Source organism: Hyla sarda, chromosome 5, assembly GCF_029499605.1.
Source record: "Hyla sarda isolate aHylSar1 chromosome 5, aHylSar1.hap1, whole genome shotgun sequence".
Taxonomy (NCBI): domain Eukaryota; kingdom Metazoa; phylum Chordata; class Amphibia; order Anura; family Hylidae; genus Hyla; species Hyla sarda.
This window is the reverse complement of record NC_079193.1, coordinates 345,219,025-345,234,676: the sequence shown is the minus strand read 5'-3', so window position 1 is coordinate 345,234,676 and position 15,652 is coordinate 345,219,025. Positions and strand designations below refer to the sequence as shown.

Sequence of the window (15,652 nt, the reverse complement as noted above, 5' to 3'; positions counted from 1 at the left end):
TTAACTGGTGCCAGAAAGTTAAACAGATTTGTAAATGACAAGGAAAAAGAGTGATTGGCACAGAGCCCCAATGAATAGACTGCACGACTGCTGAGCTTCCCGCAAAGCACAGGTATGCACACAGTTCCTTATGAAACAGCTGGTAAAATACTGTCCGTAACGGGTGCTGAACCAATACAGAGAATACAGTCCATGCAAAATATCAGTGAAAGAAGATGGCAGCACTCACCAGTACAGTAAATCAGTATCTTCTTTATTAAATGTGCTAAAGTGAACATCATGTGCGACCGGACACGGACACCAAACATTGCTCAGCAGAATGGGTGACAGTTGTTGCAGGTGCCTTCCAGTACTTTTTAGCGACTGTATGCTACAGAGGAAATTATTTTTCTTTTTTAAATTTTTTTTTTTGTCTTGTCCACAGTGCTCTCTGCTGACACCTCTGTCCGTGTCAGGAACTGTCCAGAGCAGCATATATTTGCAATGGGGATTTTCTCCTGCTCTGGACAGTTCCTGATACGGGCATCAAGTGTCAGCAGAGAGCACTGTGGACAAGACAAAAAAGACATTCAAAAAGAAAAGAATTTCCTCTGGAGCATACAGGTGCTAAAAAGTACTGGAAGGGTAAAGATTTTTCAATAGAAGTAATTTACAAATCTGTTTAATTTTCTGGCACCAGTTAATTTAAAAAAAAGGTTGTTTTTTTTTTCCACCGGAGTACCCCTTTAAAGGTTTAGAACCTGTTCTGATCAGGTTTGGTTGACCCCTGTGCAGGGCTGTGTTCTCACACCACATATTTGTTACTAATTTTCAGCATGATATCTATGTGGAAAGAAAACAATGGGGTTTTACAAATACAATGAAATGTGGCTGTGCTGCATGAAGTAAAACCACTATTTTGTATCTTTTAACTGATTTGTTGTAAATGGTTGGTTGGTTGTTTTTTATTTTTTTGTCTAGAATATTCATTCCCCCCCCTCCAGTGCATTTTGTAATGTATTCCATTTCTTGTTGTATCTCTTTAAGGACACAGCTTTGGGGAAACCAGTAGAAGTCTTCAGATTGCCAAATGATGTGAGCTCCTTTGACGGACGCCTGTGCTCCTCCATGCACTTCACATCGCCCGACTGGGTGTCCCTGTCCGATGGCACCGGAACCTTGTACCTCATTCACCTTTCAAAGAATGATCAGTCTGCCGCAGTTAAATGGGAAGTAAGTAATCCAGCCTGTACTAGGCAAAATACCATAGTAATTGAATTGATAAGAATGAAAAATAGGCAGTTATGTCCATCCCCTAAAGCAGTGTTTTGCAAACAGTATGCCTCCAGCTGTTGTAAAACTACAACTTCTAGCATGCCCGGACAGCCAAAGGCTGTCCGGGCATGCTGGGAGTTGTAGTTTTGCAACAGCTGGTGGAACTGCTTTAAAGGGGTACTCTGCCCCTAGACATCTTATCCTCTATCCAAAGGATAGGGGATAAGATGTCAGATCGCGGGGGTCCCGCTGCTGGAGACCCCTGAGATCTCGGCTGCAGCACCCACCTCAACGGCTTCCAGCAATGCTGGAGGCTTCGGATCCCGACCACGCGAGCGGAAGAGCGTGACGTCACGACTCCGCCCCAGTGTGACGTCACGCCCTGTCCCCTCAATGCAAGTCTATGCCCCCTCCCATAGACTTGCATTGAGGGGACGGGGCGTGATGTCACATGGGGGCAGAGTTGTGACGTCACGCTCTTCCGCTCGCGTGGTCGGGATCCGAAGCCTACAGCGTTGCCGGAAGCCGTTGAGGTGGGTGCTGCAGCCGAGATCTCGGGAGTCCCCAGCAGCGGGACCCCCGCAATCTGACATCTTATCCCCTATCCTTTGGAAAACTGAAAGCCGAAGGCTGTCCGGGCATGTTGGGAGTTGTAGTTTTGTAACAGCTGGAGGCACCCTGGTTGGGAAACACTGCCTTTGGCTGTCCGGGCATGCTGGGAGTTCTGGTTTTGCAACAGCTGGAGGCACCCTGGTTGGGAAACACTGCCTTTGGCTGTCTGGGCATGCTGGGAGTTGTAGTTTTGCAACAGCTGGAAGCACCCTGGTTGGGAAACACTGCTCTACATAGTAGTCCTCAGATTAAAAGATCTTTGCGATGGTCCCCTAACCTGTCTAATTCCAAGTGTTTGTAGACCGGGCAGGAAAAAGATGTGCCAAAAGTTTTTCGCAGTGGCTCATGCTACATAGTGGATCTGGTGGATTTTTGGACACAACTTTGGCATAAGGTCTTGCGTTTCAAGCCAAGCACCTTTCCGCTGAACCATTCCCTCTTTGCCAATTGTTTAATGCACAAACTGAGCCGTATATTTCAAGCACCTTTTGATTCGTAAACTGCCTGTGTTTTCTCACTTCTCATTCATTTATTGTCTTCTATATTTTAGCTGAAATTCAATGAGGAGCTGGGGGATCCATTCATCATTCTTCACAGCATTCTGTACGCCCGGGATGAGGGGCAGCTCATAGATGTTCTGCTATTATCAATTGAAAAAGATGAATTGGATGTTCAAGGCAGCGGATTCCATGTTTCCCTGGAGTGGATATCTGTATTATGTAACCCGAATCATGGTAAATACTTTCCCTTAAGTAAAGCCGATATGTTTTTTTTTCTTTTTTTTTTTTAAAGGGATATTGTCGGGAGAACAAACCCTTGTATATAAAGTATCTGATAAATCAACTGGTGCCAGAAAGTTAAACAGATTTGTAAATTACAAAAAAACGAGAATGTGTGCCGCTCACAACAAAGTAAAACGAGGTTAACGGAGATACCCCGAGAGTAGTATAAAATTGGGTATTGTATAGAAATTCTTCAGTCCTCAGTTTATATGATGTTTGGAAATACCACAAGATTTAATTAGAAAATTATATTTATTGTAAAAAAAAAAAATAAATCCCGGACAATTTGAAACACATGTAAAGGTATTATCATTCACAGACCGCAGGGCCCTATGGCTGTGTATTCTAGGAATAATAGCCCTATATTAAAATTGCGTAGTGATATATAATGAATGTATATGTGAATTGTCCACAATTCCTGTAAATGAATATATATTCACAACAGAATATCTCTCTCTCTCTCTCTCTCTCTCTCTCTCTCTCTCTCTCTCTCTCTCTCTCTCTCTCTCTCTCGTTCTCTCTCTCTCTCGTTCTCTCTCTCTCTCGTTCTCTCTCTCTCTCGTTCTCTCTCTCTCTTTCGTTCTCTCTCTCTCTCTCTCTCGTTCTCTCTCGTTCTCTCTCTCTCTCTCGTTCTCTCTCTCTCTCTCGTTCTCTCTCTCTCTCTCGTTCTCTCTCTCTCTCTCGTTCTCTCTCTCTCTCTCGTTCTCTCTCTCTCTCTCGTTCTCTCTCTCTCTCTCGTTCTCTCTCTCTCTCTCGTTCTCTCTCGTTTTCTCTCGTTCTCTCTCTCGTTTTCTCTCGTTCTCTCTCTCGTTCTCTCGTTCTCTCTCTCGTTCTCTCGTTCTCTCGTTCTCTCGTTCTCTCGTTCTCTCTCTCGTTCTCTCGTTCTCTCTCTCGTTCTCTCTCTCGTTCTCTCTCTCGTTCTCTCGTTCTCTCTCTCGTTCTCTCGTTCTCTCTCTCGTTCTCTCGTTCTCTCTCTCGTTCTCTCGTTCTCTCTCTCGTTCTCTCGTTCTCTCTCTCGTTCTCTCTCTCGTTCTCTCGTTCTCTCTCTCGTTCTCTCGTTCTCTCTCTCGTTCTCTCGTTCTCTCTCTCGTTCTCTCGTTCTCTCCCCCTCTCTCTCTCGTTCTCTCGTTCTCTCCCCCTCTCTCTCTCGTTCTCTCGTTCTCTCCCCCTCTCTCTCTCGTTCTCTCGTTCTCTCCCCCTCTCTCTCTCGTTCTCTCGTTCTCTCTCCCTCTCTCTCTCCCTCTCTCTCTCCCTCTCTCTCCCTCTCTCTCTCCCTCTCTCTCCCTCTCTCTCTCCCTCTCTCTCCCTCTCTTTCCCTCTCCCTCTCTTTGATGACTGTACACATCGGAATAAACCGAATTGGTTGAAACATGTTGGATCATACAAGTGTGGTCATATGAAGTGTGTCTGCTGCTGTGTTATGTTGAAATCATCTACAATCACATCTACATCTAATGGTTATTCTTTCATAAATTGTAATACACCCAATGCGATTTATGTATTTACGTGTCGTGAGTGTGAACTGCAGTATGTCGGATGCACATCGAATGCATTGAAAGTTCGTGTAAGAAAAAATGTATCCGACATACCGTATTTCAGCTCACGACACACCTGAATGGTATCCAAACACTGTGCAGAGAGACATGCCGCTAGACAAAAGCTATTAGATCGTGAGATCTATTGGATCCTCAAATTGGAAAGCCGAGTGCCCGGGGTCTAAATAAGAGGATGGACACAATGCCACATTATTAAAATATATATTATTTATCTATTATCTTTATGTCGTACTTATCCTCTTATCGGATACCTTTCGGAATCTTCCGATATTAATAAAAATTAGTATATGAGAAATACATTTATATGTTTATAAAGAGAAAAAAATGTCAATGCTTTTTTCCAAATCATGCATGCAAAACTTCTTTGACATGTCACGCATTCTGACACTCGGTGTGAACGATTGGGAGGATATTAAAGTTTACAGATACAATGAATATTGAGTTTGCTTATATAGTGTTATCTCCTTTTGTTCACACTGTGTGCTCAGCCTTGGCATGATTACACACATATGTATAAATATATTTTCTAATACCTGTCTGGACTATGCGATAGTGCTTGTGCGTCTCCTGTTTTTTAGTGACACAGTATTTATATTAGATCACATATAATTTCGCAATTTTGATTGAGATCACTTACACTACCGCGTCCCTGAGAACGGAGTACGCACTTGTATAAATATTTAAATGGAATTTTTATATATATATATATATATATATATATATGTGTGTGTGTGTGTGTTTTTTTTTTTTTTTTCCGGTATGTATTTTATAAATGTCTTTCAGGTTGTGATGAATCCTTTAGGTCTCTACAACACAGGGTTAATTTAGTCTAGGATCGGTTTTCGATGAGACCTGGGAGGAGAGTGGGATTATTACACCTTCCCATTAGGAGAGAAATCCCTCCTACACCGCCTATATCAGGATTCATTTTATATTCTGTTCCTTGTATGACTAAGGTTCTCTGATGAACCGAAACGCGTCACTTTGTCTGCTATGTCTATGTACCTGTGGAATCTTATACAATAAAAGCTTTGTTTTATGGGATTTGCGCTGGACATCATTCCTTGCTTATTAAAGGGGTATTCCGGGCAAAAACATTTTATCACCTATCCAAAGGATAGGGGATAAGATGTCTGATCGCGGGGGGCCCGCTGCTGAGACCCCCCCGCGACCTCCCTGCAGCACCCGCATCCTATGCGGGGACTGAATCCCCGGTTTCGGAAACCTCTGGGACTGGTGACGTCACGCCTCACCCCCTCCATTCATGTCTGTGGGAGGGGGCGTGACGGTGGTCACGCCCCCTCCCATAGACATGAATGGAGGGGGCGTGGCGTGAGGTCCCCAGTCCCGGAAATCCGGAGGTTTCCAAAACTGGAGATTCAGCACCCGCAGGGAGATCACAGGGGGTCTCAGCAGCGCCCCCCCCCCCCCCCCCCCCTCCGCGATCAGACATCTTATACCCTATCCTTTGGAAAGGGGATAAAATGTTTTTGCCTGGAATACCCCTTTAATTTTCTACGCGGTGAGTCCACACCAGTCCGTGCACTCTAGGACAGGGAGGTGAGCTGAATTTCTACATAATGCTCATATATATATACACAATCTCCGTAATGCCTGCAAAGGAAAAGATAGTTCTGTGTTTGTTTTTGTATATCTTGTAAAATAAGTCTGCAATGTCCAGTATTCCCGGATCCTGCAAAAAATATGCAATGCTCCTTTTGTGTAGTACCCACTTGTCGGTTTTGTACCTGTCTTAACTTAGTCCAGCTGGCATTCCGGTGAAGAAAGATGTCGGCACCACTCCCGCTGTGTAGTTATCTTTAGTATTTAGCACTTTATGCAAGATATATTAGTATTACTGCTTGTATATATATTTTTTGTTTACAAACCTGTCGTATATTGGTTATCTTATCCCGGGTTTGCCGCCTTTTTCTTGCCGATTCCTTCCTTTTTAATGCTTTTAAGGTGTATCACTTTGTTGCAATAAAATGTATACATTTTTTCTCTAAGTCTCTGTGAGTAGCTCCGTTTGTTTTGGGTAGTCTTCAGGTTTTTGGAGTCTACATATCTACATTAGGCTTTTGTACTTACTTGTGGGGTTTATCCAGTTACAGCAGTGGTCTCAAACTCATATTATCTGGGGGCCACTGGAGGTTGAGGCTCGGTGAGGCTGGGCCACATGCGCCCCTCACATATAATGCCCCCATCACGCGCCCCTCACATATAATGCCTCCATCACGCGCCCCTCACATATAATGCCCCCATCATGTGCCCCTCACATATAATGCCACCATCATGCGCCCCTCACATATAATGCCCCCATCATGTGCCCCTCACATATAATGCCACCATCATGCGCCCCCTAACATATAATGCCCTCATCACGCGCCCCTCACATATAATGCCCCCAGACATTCCCCCAGATAGAGATGACCCGCATCAGGTAGGGCTTCCAACTAGGTTTATAGGCCCCAGATAGATGTGATCTCCATCGCTGATGGGGGTAATATCTATCTGGAGGCCTGTCTACCTACTGGGGAGCCCTACCTGATGACCAGGTAGGGGTTCCAAATAGGTGTACAGGCCCTCAGATAGATATTATCCCCAGCAAATAGGGCTCCTATTTAAACCATTATGCCCCCTAAGAAGATAGGTTAGCCCCTGGTGATAAGCAGATCCTCCCTTATTAGGCAAGTAATTAGGCAAGTTAAGTTTCACAGCTATAATACTTACATCTCCCTGCTGCAGCCTAAAACGAGGCTTCTTTGCGGGAATGCGCGCATTAGGTGATATCATCGCATGCGCGCACGGGACCCTGCGGATGTGATGACGTCACATCACGCGCATCCCTCCAGGAAGGCTTGTTATAGGCTGCAGCAAGGAGATATATGTACAGTGGCAGTGTGTGCCGACGTGTGTGAAGTCTTCTGGTAGAGCTGGGCGGTGTACCGGTTCATACCGAATACCGAAATTTTTGTCCTGCACAATATGAATTTTTCCCCATACCGCAATACGGGTTTGGCCCCTCACCCTCGGGAATGAATGAATTATCAGCCCAGCGCTGCACTGTCCCCACATCGGGGAACAAATCATATGTGACCCGCGAGTGCTGTTCTTCTCCCCCCAATTAATTATCAGCCCAGCGCTGCGCTGTCCCCATGGGGGTAAATACTCAAACATCACCCGCAAGCACTGCCCTCCTCGTCCTCCTGTTTGTTGCAGGCCGCTGTAAATCTATATTGTACGCTATATCCCTATGCCCCGGCTGCAAAAGATAAACAAAATAAACTTTAACTCACCTCCCGTTGGTCCGGTACCGGCCTCACCTGCTTCCTGGGGACGGAAACGTCGGAGATCCCGTCAGCCTATCACCGGCCGCAGCGATGTTCCGCCTCGGCCGGTGATAGGCTGAGCCCACTGTCATGTAAGAAACCGGCTTCTTACATGACAGTGGGCTCAGCCTATCACCGGCCGAGGCGGAACATCGCTGCGGCCGGTGATAGGCTGATGGCTGTCCGACGTTCCCGTCCCCAGGAAGAGTGCAAGGCCGACATAGGAGCGTGTGTTAAAGTTTATTTTGTTTACCTTTTGCAGCCCGGGCATAGGGATACAGCGTACAGTATAGAGTGTCAGCACCGGCGGCCCGCAACAAACAGGAGGACGAGGAGGGCAGCGCTTGCGGGTGATATGTGAGTATTTACCCCTATGGGGACAGCGCAGTGCTGGGCTGATATTTTTTATTTTTTTTGGGGGGGGGGGGGGGGGGGAATGCAGTTATATACCGTGAAACCACCATAAGTTACAAAAATACCGTGATACATATTTGGTCATACTGCCCAGCCTTATCTTCTGGCATTTAGCGCTGCTTGCCTGAAGCTGGGATAAATGCCTGAAGCAATGAAATTTTGCGGCCCGGGAGTTTGAGACCCCTGAGTTACAGTATCAAAGGAGATCTGCAGCCTTGGACACTTATCCCCTAAGTGCCCCCCCCCCCCCCCAATGATCTCCTGTACGGGGCGTCTGCTCTGCCGTGGCTCTCCCGCGCAGGAGGCGTGTCGACGTAGCCGACATGCCCCTTTATTGTGTCTCTATGGGAGAGGAGGAGATACAGCGTTCGTGCCTCCCCGCCTCTCCCATAGAGCTGTATGGAGGGGGCATGTCATCAGTGAGGTCGACGACACATGCATTAGCCGCGCAGAGCCGGGTTCCCGTACGGGAGATCGCGGGGGTCCTAGCGTTCGGACCCCCAACGATCAGACACTTTTCCCATAGACTGCAATACACCTTTTAAGGATTATTTATATTCCCTTTTGAGTATTTTAGGTGACCTATCCTCCCCTTAGTGAGAGTACATATTATTCATGGTTGTCATTCTTAATCAATATCATATTAGTGCAAAATTTATTTTAATTCTTTTTTTTTTTTTTTTTTTTTACAGAATAAATCCATGTTCGTATCATGGTATCTGGTTACTAGAATACAATTTATTTAATTAATTAATTAATTTTATTTATTTATTTACGTACTATTGTATAGAGCAGTGTTTCTCTACTAGTATGCCTTCTGCTTTTGCAAAACTACAACTCCCAGCATGCCCGGACAGCCAACGGCGGTCCGGGCATGCTGGGCGTTGTAGTTTTGCAACAGCTGGAGGCACCCTGATTGGGAAGCAATAGTACATAGGGACAGAGATCATCTTTCTGCTCTGTTTTGATACTGCACTCAGTTTGTTTATATGTTGTAGATGATGTGATTAGCCATTTTTCCGCATTTATCGCCAGTGTTGGTTTACCCCGTCCTCTGGCAAATTAGGACTTTAATTTGTTTTGCTGCTAAAACGTCTTCTTCATCTCTAACTTTCCTGTGACTCAACCATTCCTCATCTCTATTTTCCTCCCACGTAGTCACTAATAATTCAGCGTTGTTACCTGGAGTTATATCTTGCAGCGGTCTCTGCTAGTATTTTTAGATGAAGCAGGAGAAAAAAGACTATAATTTTTAATTTTTTTGATATTTTTTTATTTTCTTTGTTCGTTATGATACTTTTTTGGCTTTTAAAAATAAATATTTATATTCTATGTAGAGATGAGCGAACTTACAGTAAACTCGATTCGTCACGAACTTCTCGGCTCGGCAGTTGATGGCTTTTCCTGCATAAATTAGTTCAGCTTTCCGGTGCTCCGGTGGGCTGAAAAAGGTGGATACAGTCCTAGGAGACTCTTTCCTAGGACTGTATCCACCTTTTCCAGCCCACCGGAGCACCTGAAGGCTGAACTAATTTACGCAGGAAAAGTCATCAACTGCCGAGTTCGTGACGAATCGAATTTACTGTAAGTTCGCTCATCTCTAATTCTATAAGTATATGCTGGTTAAAATACACATACTTTAAGGACTGAAAGGGACTGGCTTAAACATTTTTGGAACAGAATTCTTTTAAAAAATTCACATTTTAGGGTTGGGTTACACACAGATCCTGTATACTACACCACATGGGACACATCCTCTATACTACACCACACAGGAGAGATCCTCTATACTACACCACACAGGAGAGATCCTCTATACTACACCACACAGGAGAGATCCTCTATACTACACCACACAGGAGAGATCCTCTATACTACACCACACAGGAGAGATCCTTTATACTACACCACACAGGACAGATCCTCTAAACTACACCACATGGGACACATCCTCTATACTACACCACACAGGAGAGATCCTCTATACTACACCACATGGGACACATCCTCTATACTGCACCACACAGGAGAGATCCTCTATACTACACCACACAGGAGAGATCCTCTATACTACACCACACAGGAGAGATCCTCTATACTACACCACACAGGAGAGATCCTCTATACTACACCACACAGGAGAGATCCTCTATACTACACCACACAGGAGAGATCCTCTATACTACACCACACAGGAGAGATCCTCTATACTACACCACACAGGAGAGATCCTCTATACTACACCACACAGGACAGATCCTCTATACTGCACCACACAGGAGAGATCCTCTATACTGCACCACACAGGACACATCCTCTATACTACACCACACAGGAGAGATCCTCTATACTACATCACACAGGAGAGACCCTCTATTCTTCACCACACAGGAGAGATCCTCTATACTGCACCACACAGGACACATCCTCTATACTACACCACACAGGAGAGATCCTCTATACTACACCACACAGGACAGATCCTCTATACTGCACCACACAGGAGAGATCCTCTATACTACACCACACAGGACACATCCTCTATACTACACCACACAGGAGAGATCCTCTATACTTCACCACACAGGAGAGATCCTCTATACTACACCACATGGGACACATCCTCTATACTACACCACACAGGAGAGATCCTCTATACTACACCACACAGGAGAGATCCTCTATACTACACCACACAGGAGAGATCCTCTATACTTCACCACACAGGAGAGATCCTCTATACTACACCACACAGGAGAGATCCTCTATTCTTCACCACACAGGAGAGATCCTCTATACTACACCACATGGGACACATCCTCTATACTTCACCACACAGGACACATCCTCTATACTACACCACACAGGACAGATCCTCTATACTACACCACACAGGAGAGATCCTCTATACTACACCACACAGGACAGATCCTCTATACTACACCACACAGGAGAGATCCTCTATACTACACCACACAGGACAGATCCTTCATACTGCACCACACAGGACAGATCATCTATACTACACCACACAGGAGAGATCCTCTATACTACACCACACAGGACAGATCCTCTATACAAAACCACACAGGAGAGATCCTCTATACTACACCACACAGGACAGATCATCTTTACTACACCACACAGGACAGATCCTCTATACTACACCACACAGGACAGATCATCTATACTACACCACACAGGACAGATCATCTATACTACACCACACAGGAGAGATCCTCTATACTACACCACACAGGACACATCCTCTATACTACACCACACAGGAGAGATCCCCTATACTACACCACACAGGACAGATCCTCTATACTACACCACACAGGAGAGATCCCCTATACTACACCACACAGGAGAGATCCCCTATACTACACCACACAGGAGAGATCCTCTATACTACACCACACAGGAGAGATCCTCTATATTGCACCACACAGGACAGATCCTCTATACTGCACCACACAGGAGAGATCCTCTATACTGCACCACACAGGAGAGATCCTCTATACTGCACCACACAGGAGAGATCCTCTATTCTTCACCACACAGGAGAGATCCTCTATACTACACCACACAGGAGAGATCCTCTATACTGCACCACACAGGAGAGATCCTCTATACTGCACCACACAGGAGAGATCCTCTATACTACACCACACAGGAGAGATCCTCTATACTGCACCACACAGGACAGATCCTCTATACTACACCACACAGGACAGATCCTCTATATTACAGGGAAATATGTAATAATGGAAGTCCTATCCTATCTGTTTGTATGCCTCCAGTGCCTTCTCCTATCTGTTCCTTGCTCCAGTAAAGCATTGCTTTCTTCTATACAGAAGGGTACAACTTGAAGGGCAGGAATTGTAAGTCTGCGCATAAGGATGGAGGTCATTAATACAATGGTGTTGCTTCTATGTCAAGTGAGATGTTTATGTAAATGTATTACCACCCGTATAAAACAATATTCCTCCTATGTCTGGTCTCTAAACCTCTTCTGGCTCCTTGGCTCTGAAGTTTATGCTTTTGCCTGCAGCCTTGTTTATTAACCTTTTTAAGCTTTTTATAGTCAGGACATATCTATTTTTTTTTTTAAATTATTTTTGTAAAGTCTTTTAGTTCATATATTTCAAACAATGACTTAAAAACTTCCATTCTTATTACAACATGAGGTTGAGTAGGTTCATGTGGAGGAGGAAGCTCTCAGAATAATCTTTGAACTATGCATTTGGTTCTGTAAAATAGAAAAACAAGTATTGATTTTTTTTTTTTTTTTGCGCTTGAAAGATTTATTTTCTTTGTAAGTAGAAAAATATTCTAAATACTAGGTTGTGTATAACTAACAAAAGTGAATTTAGCTGGCTTTCACTTAAGTGGCTTGCCAAAAAAGAAGGTTCTTGTATTAGGAATGGTTGGAGGTCAAAATTTAGGACCTTTTCTCTTAATAATGGGCTGTGACCCAATGCAGAGCTTTAAACCATAGAACAGTGCTTCTTCCATGTCTTAAAGCAGATATGAACAAGTTTTGGAGACTTTACTGAATGCCATAGTACCTTTTTAAGGGGATATTCTTGTTTAGGAAAATGAATCTCCTATCCAAAGGATCCATACTCCCTGCTATCTCCTGACCAATGCTTCGGCTTTCCATGTGCACAAAGTATGGTCTTCACGCATCTTCCATTCATCTTTATGGGAAGGCCAAAACGCTGTGCTTGTGTATCTCCGGCTCTCCCATAGAGATGCATGGAGGAAGCGTGTCAACCACCGTTTCATGCACAAGGAAAGCTGAAGTGACGTTCAGGAGATAGCGGGAAGTCCCAGCAGTACTCAGCCCCTAGACGTATTATCCCCTATCCAAAGGATAGAGGATAAGATGTCTGATCGCAGGGGTCCCCCCTGCGTTCTCGGCTGAAGCACCCCAGACATCCGGCACACTAAGCGAACTTCGCTCCGTGCCGGATGACTGGCGATGCAGGGCGGAGGCTCGTGACATTGCGGCCACGCCTCGCTCGTGATGTCACGGCCACGCGCCCTCAATGCAAGTCTATGGGAGGGGGCGTGCCGTCCCACTGCTGTGTGCCCAGACTTTCTATTCTTGTCATCTAGGCCACTGGGTAGATTAAGATCACAATGCCCATGAGTTTCAATATTTCTGAGTGAGTTCCATGTCTTCTAGCAACCTCAGTGATAATCATTTATTACTTGTATCAACATATTGAAGCGGTCATAGACTTTTCTAGAAGATTCTCAGGATAAGGACCAAAAAAAATGCAGTGATTTTTGCTATACGTTTCCAAGTTAAATGTTGGATTTTACGATGTGTAGCTTAGATGGAGGTCACTATATAGGCAGACAGTGACATCTGCTACCACCAGAGGTTCCTATTGCAAAAAAAATGGATACCTCTGTAATTCATATACCTTTAAGAGGAAGGCCAAAGGGATACCCTTTTTATCTCTGTTGGAGGAAATGTTAAGGTGGTATTTGATCTTTTTATTGTTTCTAAGAATTTATGCCATGTCATCTGTGGGCACCCAGTAATGGCTACCATTTTAAGCTAGGATGGCCTCTCCGATTAACTCAGTAGAGGCCAAGACCAGACGTCAGAAGGCATTACATAATATGGCCATCCTTTATCTTTTCTGGGGTAGTAGAGAGGGCCCATGTTCACACGGCATTAAATGTGTGGAATGTCCGCTCAGAAAACATGTGCAGACATTCCGCACATTTAAATCATGTGGCTGACGCTAGTACTGCTCGGAAATGTGCCGTCTCATAGACTGCAATGCATTTCTGAGCAGTGTCTGCAAAAAGAATAGACAAGTCTATTCTTTTTTGCATGCATTGAAATCAGGATTTCTTCTGCAGAAACTCCACCATTTGAACAGTGCAGCAGAATCCCATTGAAATCAGTAGGACTCTGCTGCAGCGGAATTCTGCTTGGACATTCCAACATGTAAACCTACCCTAAAGGGTATGATTCTTTCATGAGCATCAATGCAGGGGGGGGGCTCGGCGACCAGCAGGAAGGATGCAGACGGGATTGTGTATTCACCCACACATTCCATTGTTGTGTATGTGGGTACAACAGCGAGAGAACTTCAGAAGAAACCAGCAATTTAGACGGTGCTGGACAGGAACAAGACTTCCGCTGGGATAAAGTAGTTAAAGTAGCATGTCCCTTTATTGACCAACATGCAACGCGTTTCGCTGCACATGCGCAGCGAAACGCATTGCGCATTGCATGTTGGTCAATAAAGAGACACGCTGCTTTATCCCGGTGGAAGTCTTGTTCCTGTCCAGCGCCGTCTAAATTCCTGGTTTCTTCTGAAGTTCTCTTGCTGCTGTACGATAGTGGTTTTGGATATAAATGTTTTTTTTTTCCTCATATATAACCTTTAGTGTTTTAGTTGTCTTCACATGAACTCCAGTTGCATTCAATGTTTAAAGGGGTACTCTGGTAGAAAACTTTTTTTTTTTTTTTTATCAACTGGTGCCAGAAAATTAAACAGTTTGTAAATTACTTCTATTTAAAAATCTTAATCCTTCCGGTACTTAGCTGCTGTATGCTACAGAGGAAGTTCTTTTCTTTTTGAAATTTTTTTTCTTCTGTCTGACCACCGTGCTCTCTGCTGACACCTCTGACCATGTCAGGAACTGTCCAGAGCAGGATAGGTTTGCTATGGAGATTTTCTCCTACTCTGGACAGTTCCTGATACGGATAGAGATGTCAGCAGAGAGCACTGTGGTCAGACAGAAAATAAATTCTAAAAGAAAAAAATCCTTCCTCTGTAGTATACGGCAGCTGTTAGGTACTGAAAGGATTAAGATTTTTAAATAGAAGTAATTTACAAATCTGTTTAACATTCTGGCACCAGTTGATTTAAAAGAAAAAAAATGGAGTACCCCTTTAAGTCTGTTTTCTTCAAAAACAATATTATATTAATAACTTCCATTGTTCTCTTAACATTCTTTACACATTCCGCTGAAGGGACGGCTTGAATGATTTCACAGCAGGAGCTTCTCATGACTATTATGGGGCAAAACACAATTTCCTCCAATCTTTAGACCAAATGGGTTTTGCTCCCCACATAGGTGATATAATTGAGCAATCTGGCTGAAGCTTCTGTGGATGTAATTGGTTGTTCAGTGTTAAATCAATATGCCTATCATAGATATTGCTTTTTTTTTTTGTGTGTGTGTTCACAGATAAATGTGAAATTTCAAAACGTAGGAAGCTTCATGGCAAGTCTGTGCCACATTATGCGGCTATTGAACCAGATGGAAATGGGTTGACTATTATCTCTTACAAACCCTTCAGATTCATTGTGGACGAGGACAATCAACCAGAAGAGGAGAGAATGGAAGAGGAGGAGAAAAAAGGTAATGGTGACACCGCTGTCCCCTGATACAATTTCCTTCTAGTATGAGAGTTTGCATGTAAAATAGGTTTCACTCGCAGAATGGACTTGTTAATGGTGGAAATTATATATTTCTACAGAGTACAATTTATATTGGTTAAAATGCCACCTGATGAAACCTTTTAAACTCAAACACTTTGTGCCTCGCTTATTATTGTTTTTTTAAGAATGTATTCACAGGGGTATTCCAAGATTTTTTTTTTATTTGACCCTGCTACAGGGGCTGTAATACAGAATGACTGTTGTCTCAGATTTTTCCC

General features: G+C 44.1%; 1 protein-coding gene across 2 annotated transcripts in view; it reads left to right on the top strand.

Moving 5' to 3' along the window:
- The window catches only part of NUDCD1 (NudC domain containing 1), a 168,364-nt gene that overhangs the window by 73,043 nt on the left and 79,669 nt on the right, over nt 1-15,652 (top strand). For both annotated transcript variants that reach the window (XM_056522603.1, XM_056522602.1), the window contains exons 3-5: nt 1,027-1,212; nt 2,417-2,600; nt 15,181-15,354. In XM_056522603.1, coding sequence (XP_056378578.1) covers nt 1,027-1,212; nt 2,417-2,600; nt 15,181-15,354 — 544 coding nt within the window. The remainder of the gene's footprint in view (nt 1-1,026; nt 1,213-2,416; nt 2,601-15,180; nt 15,355-15,652) is intronic.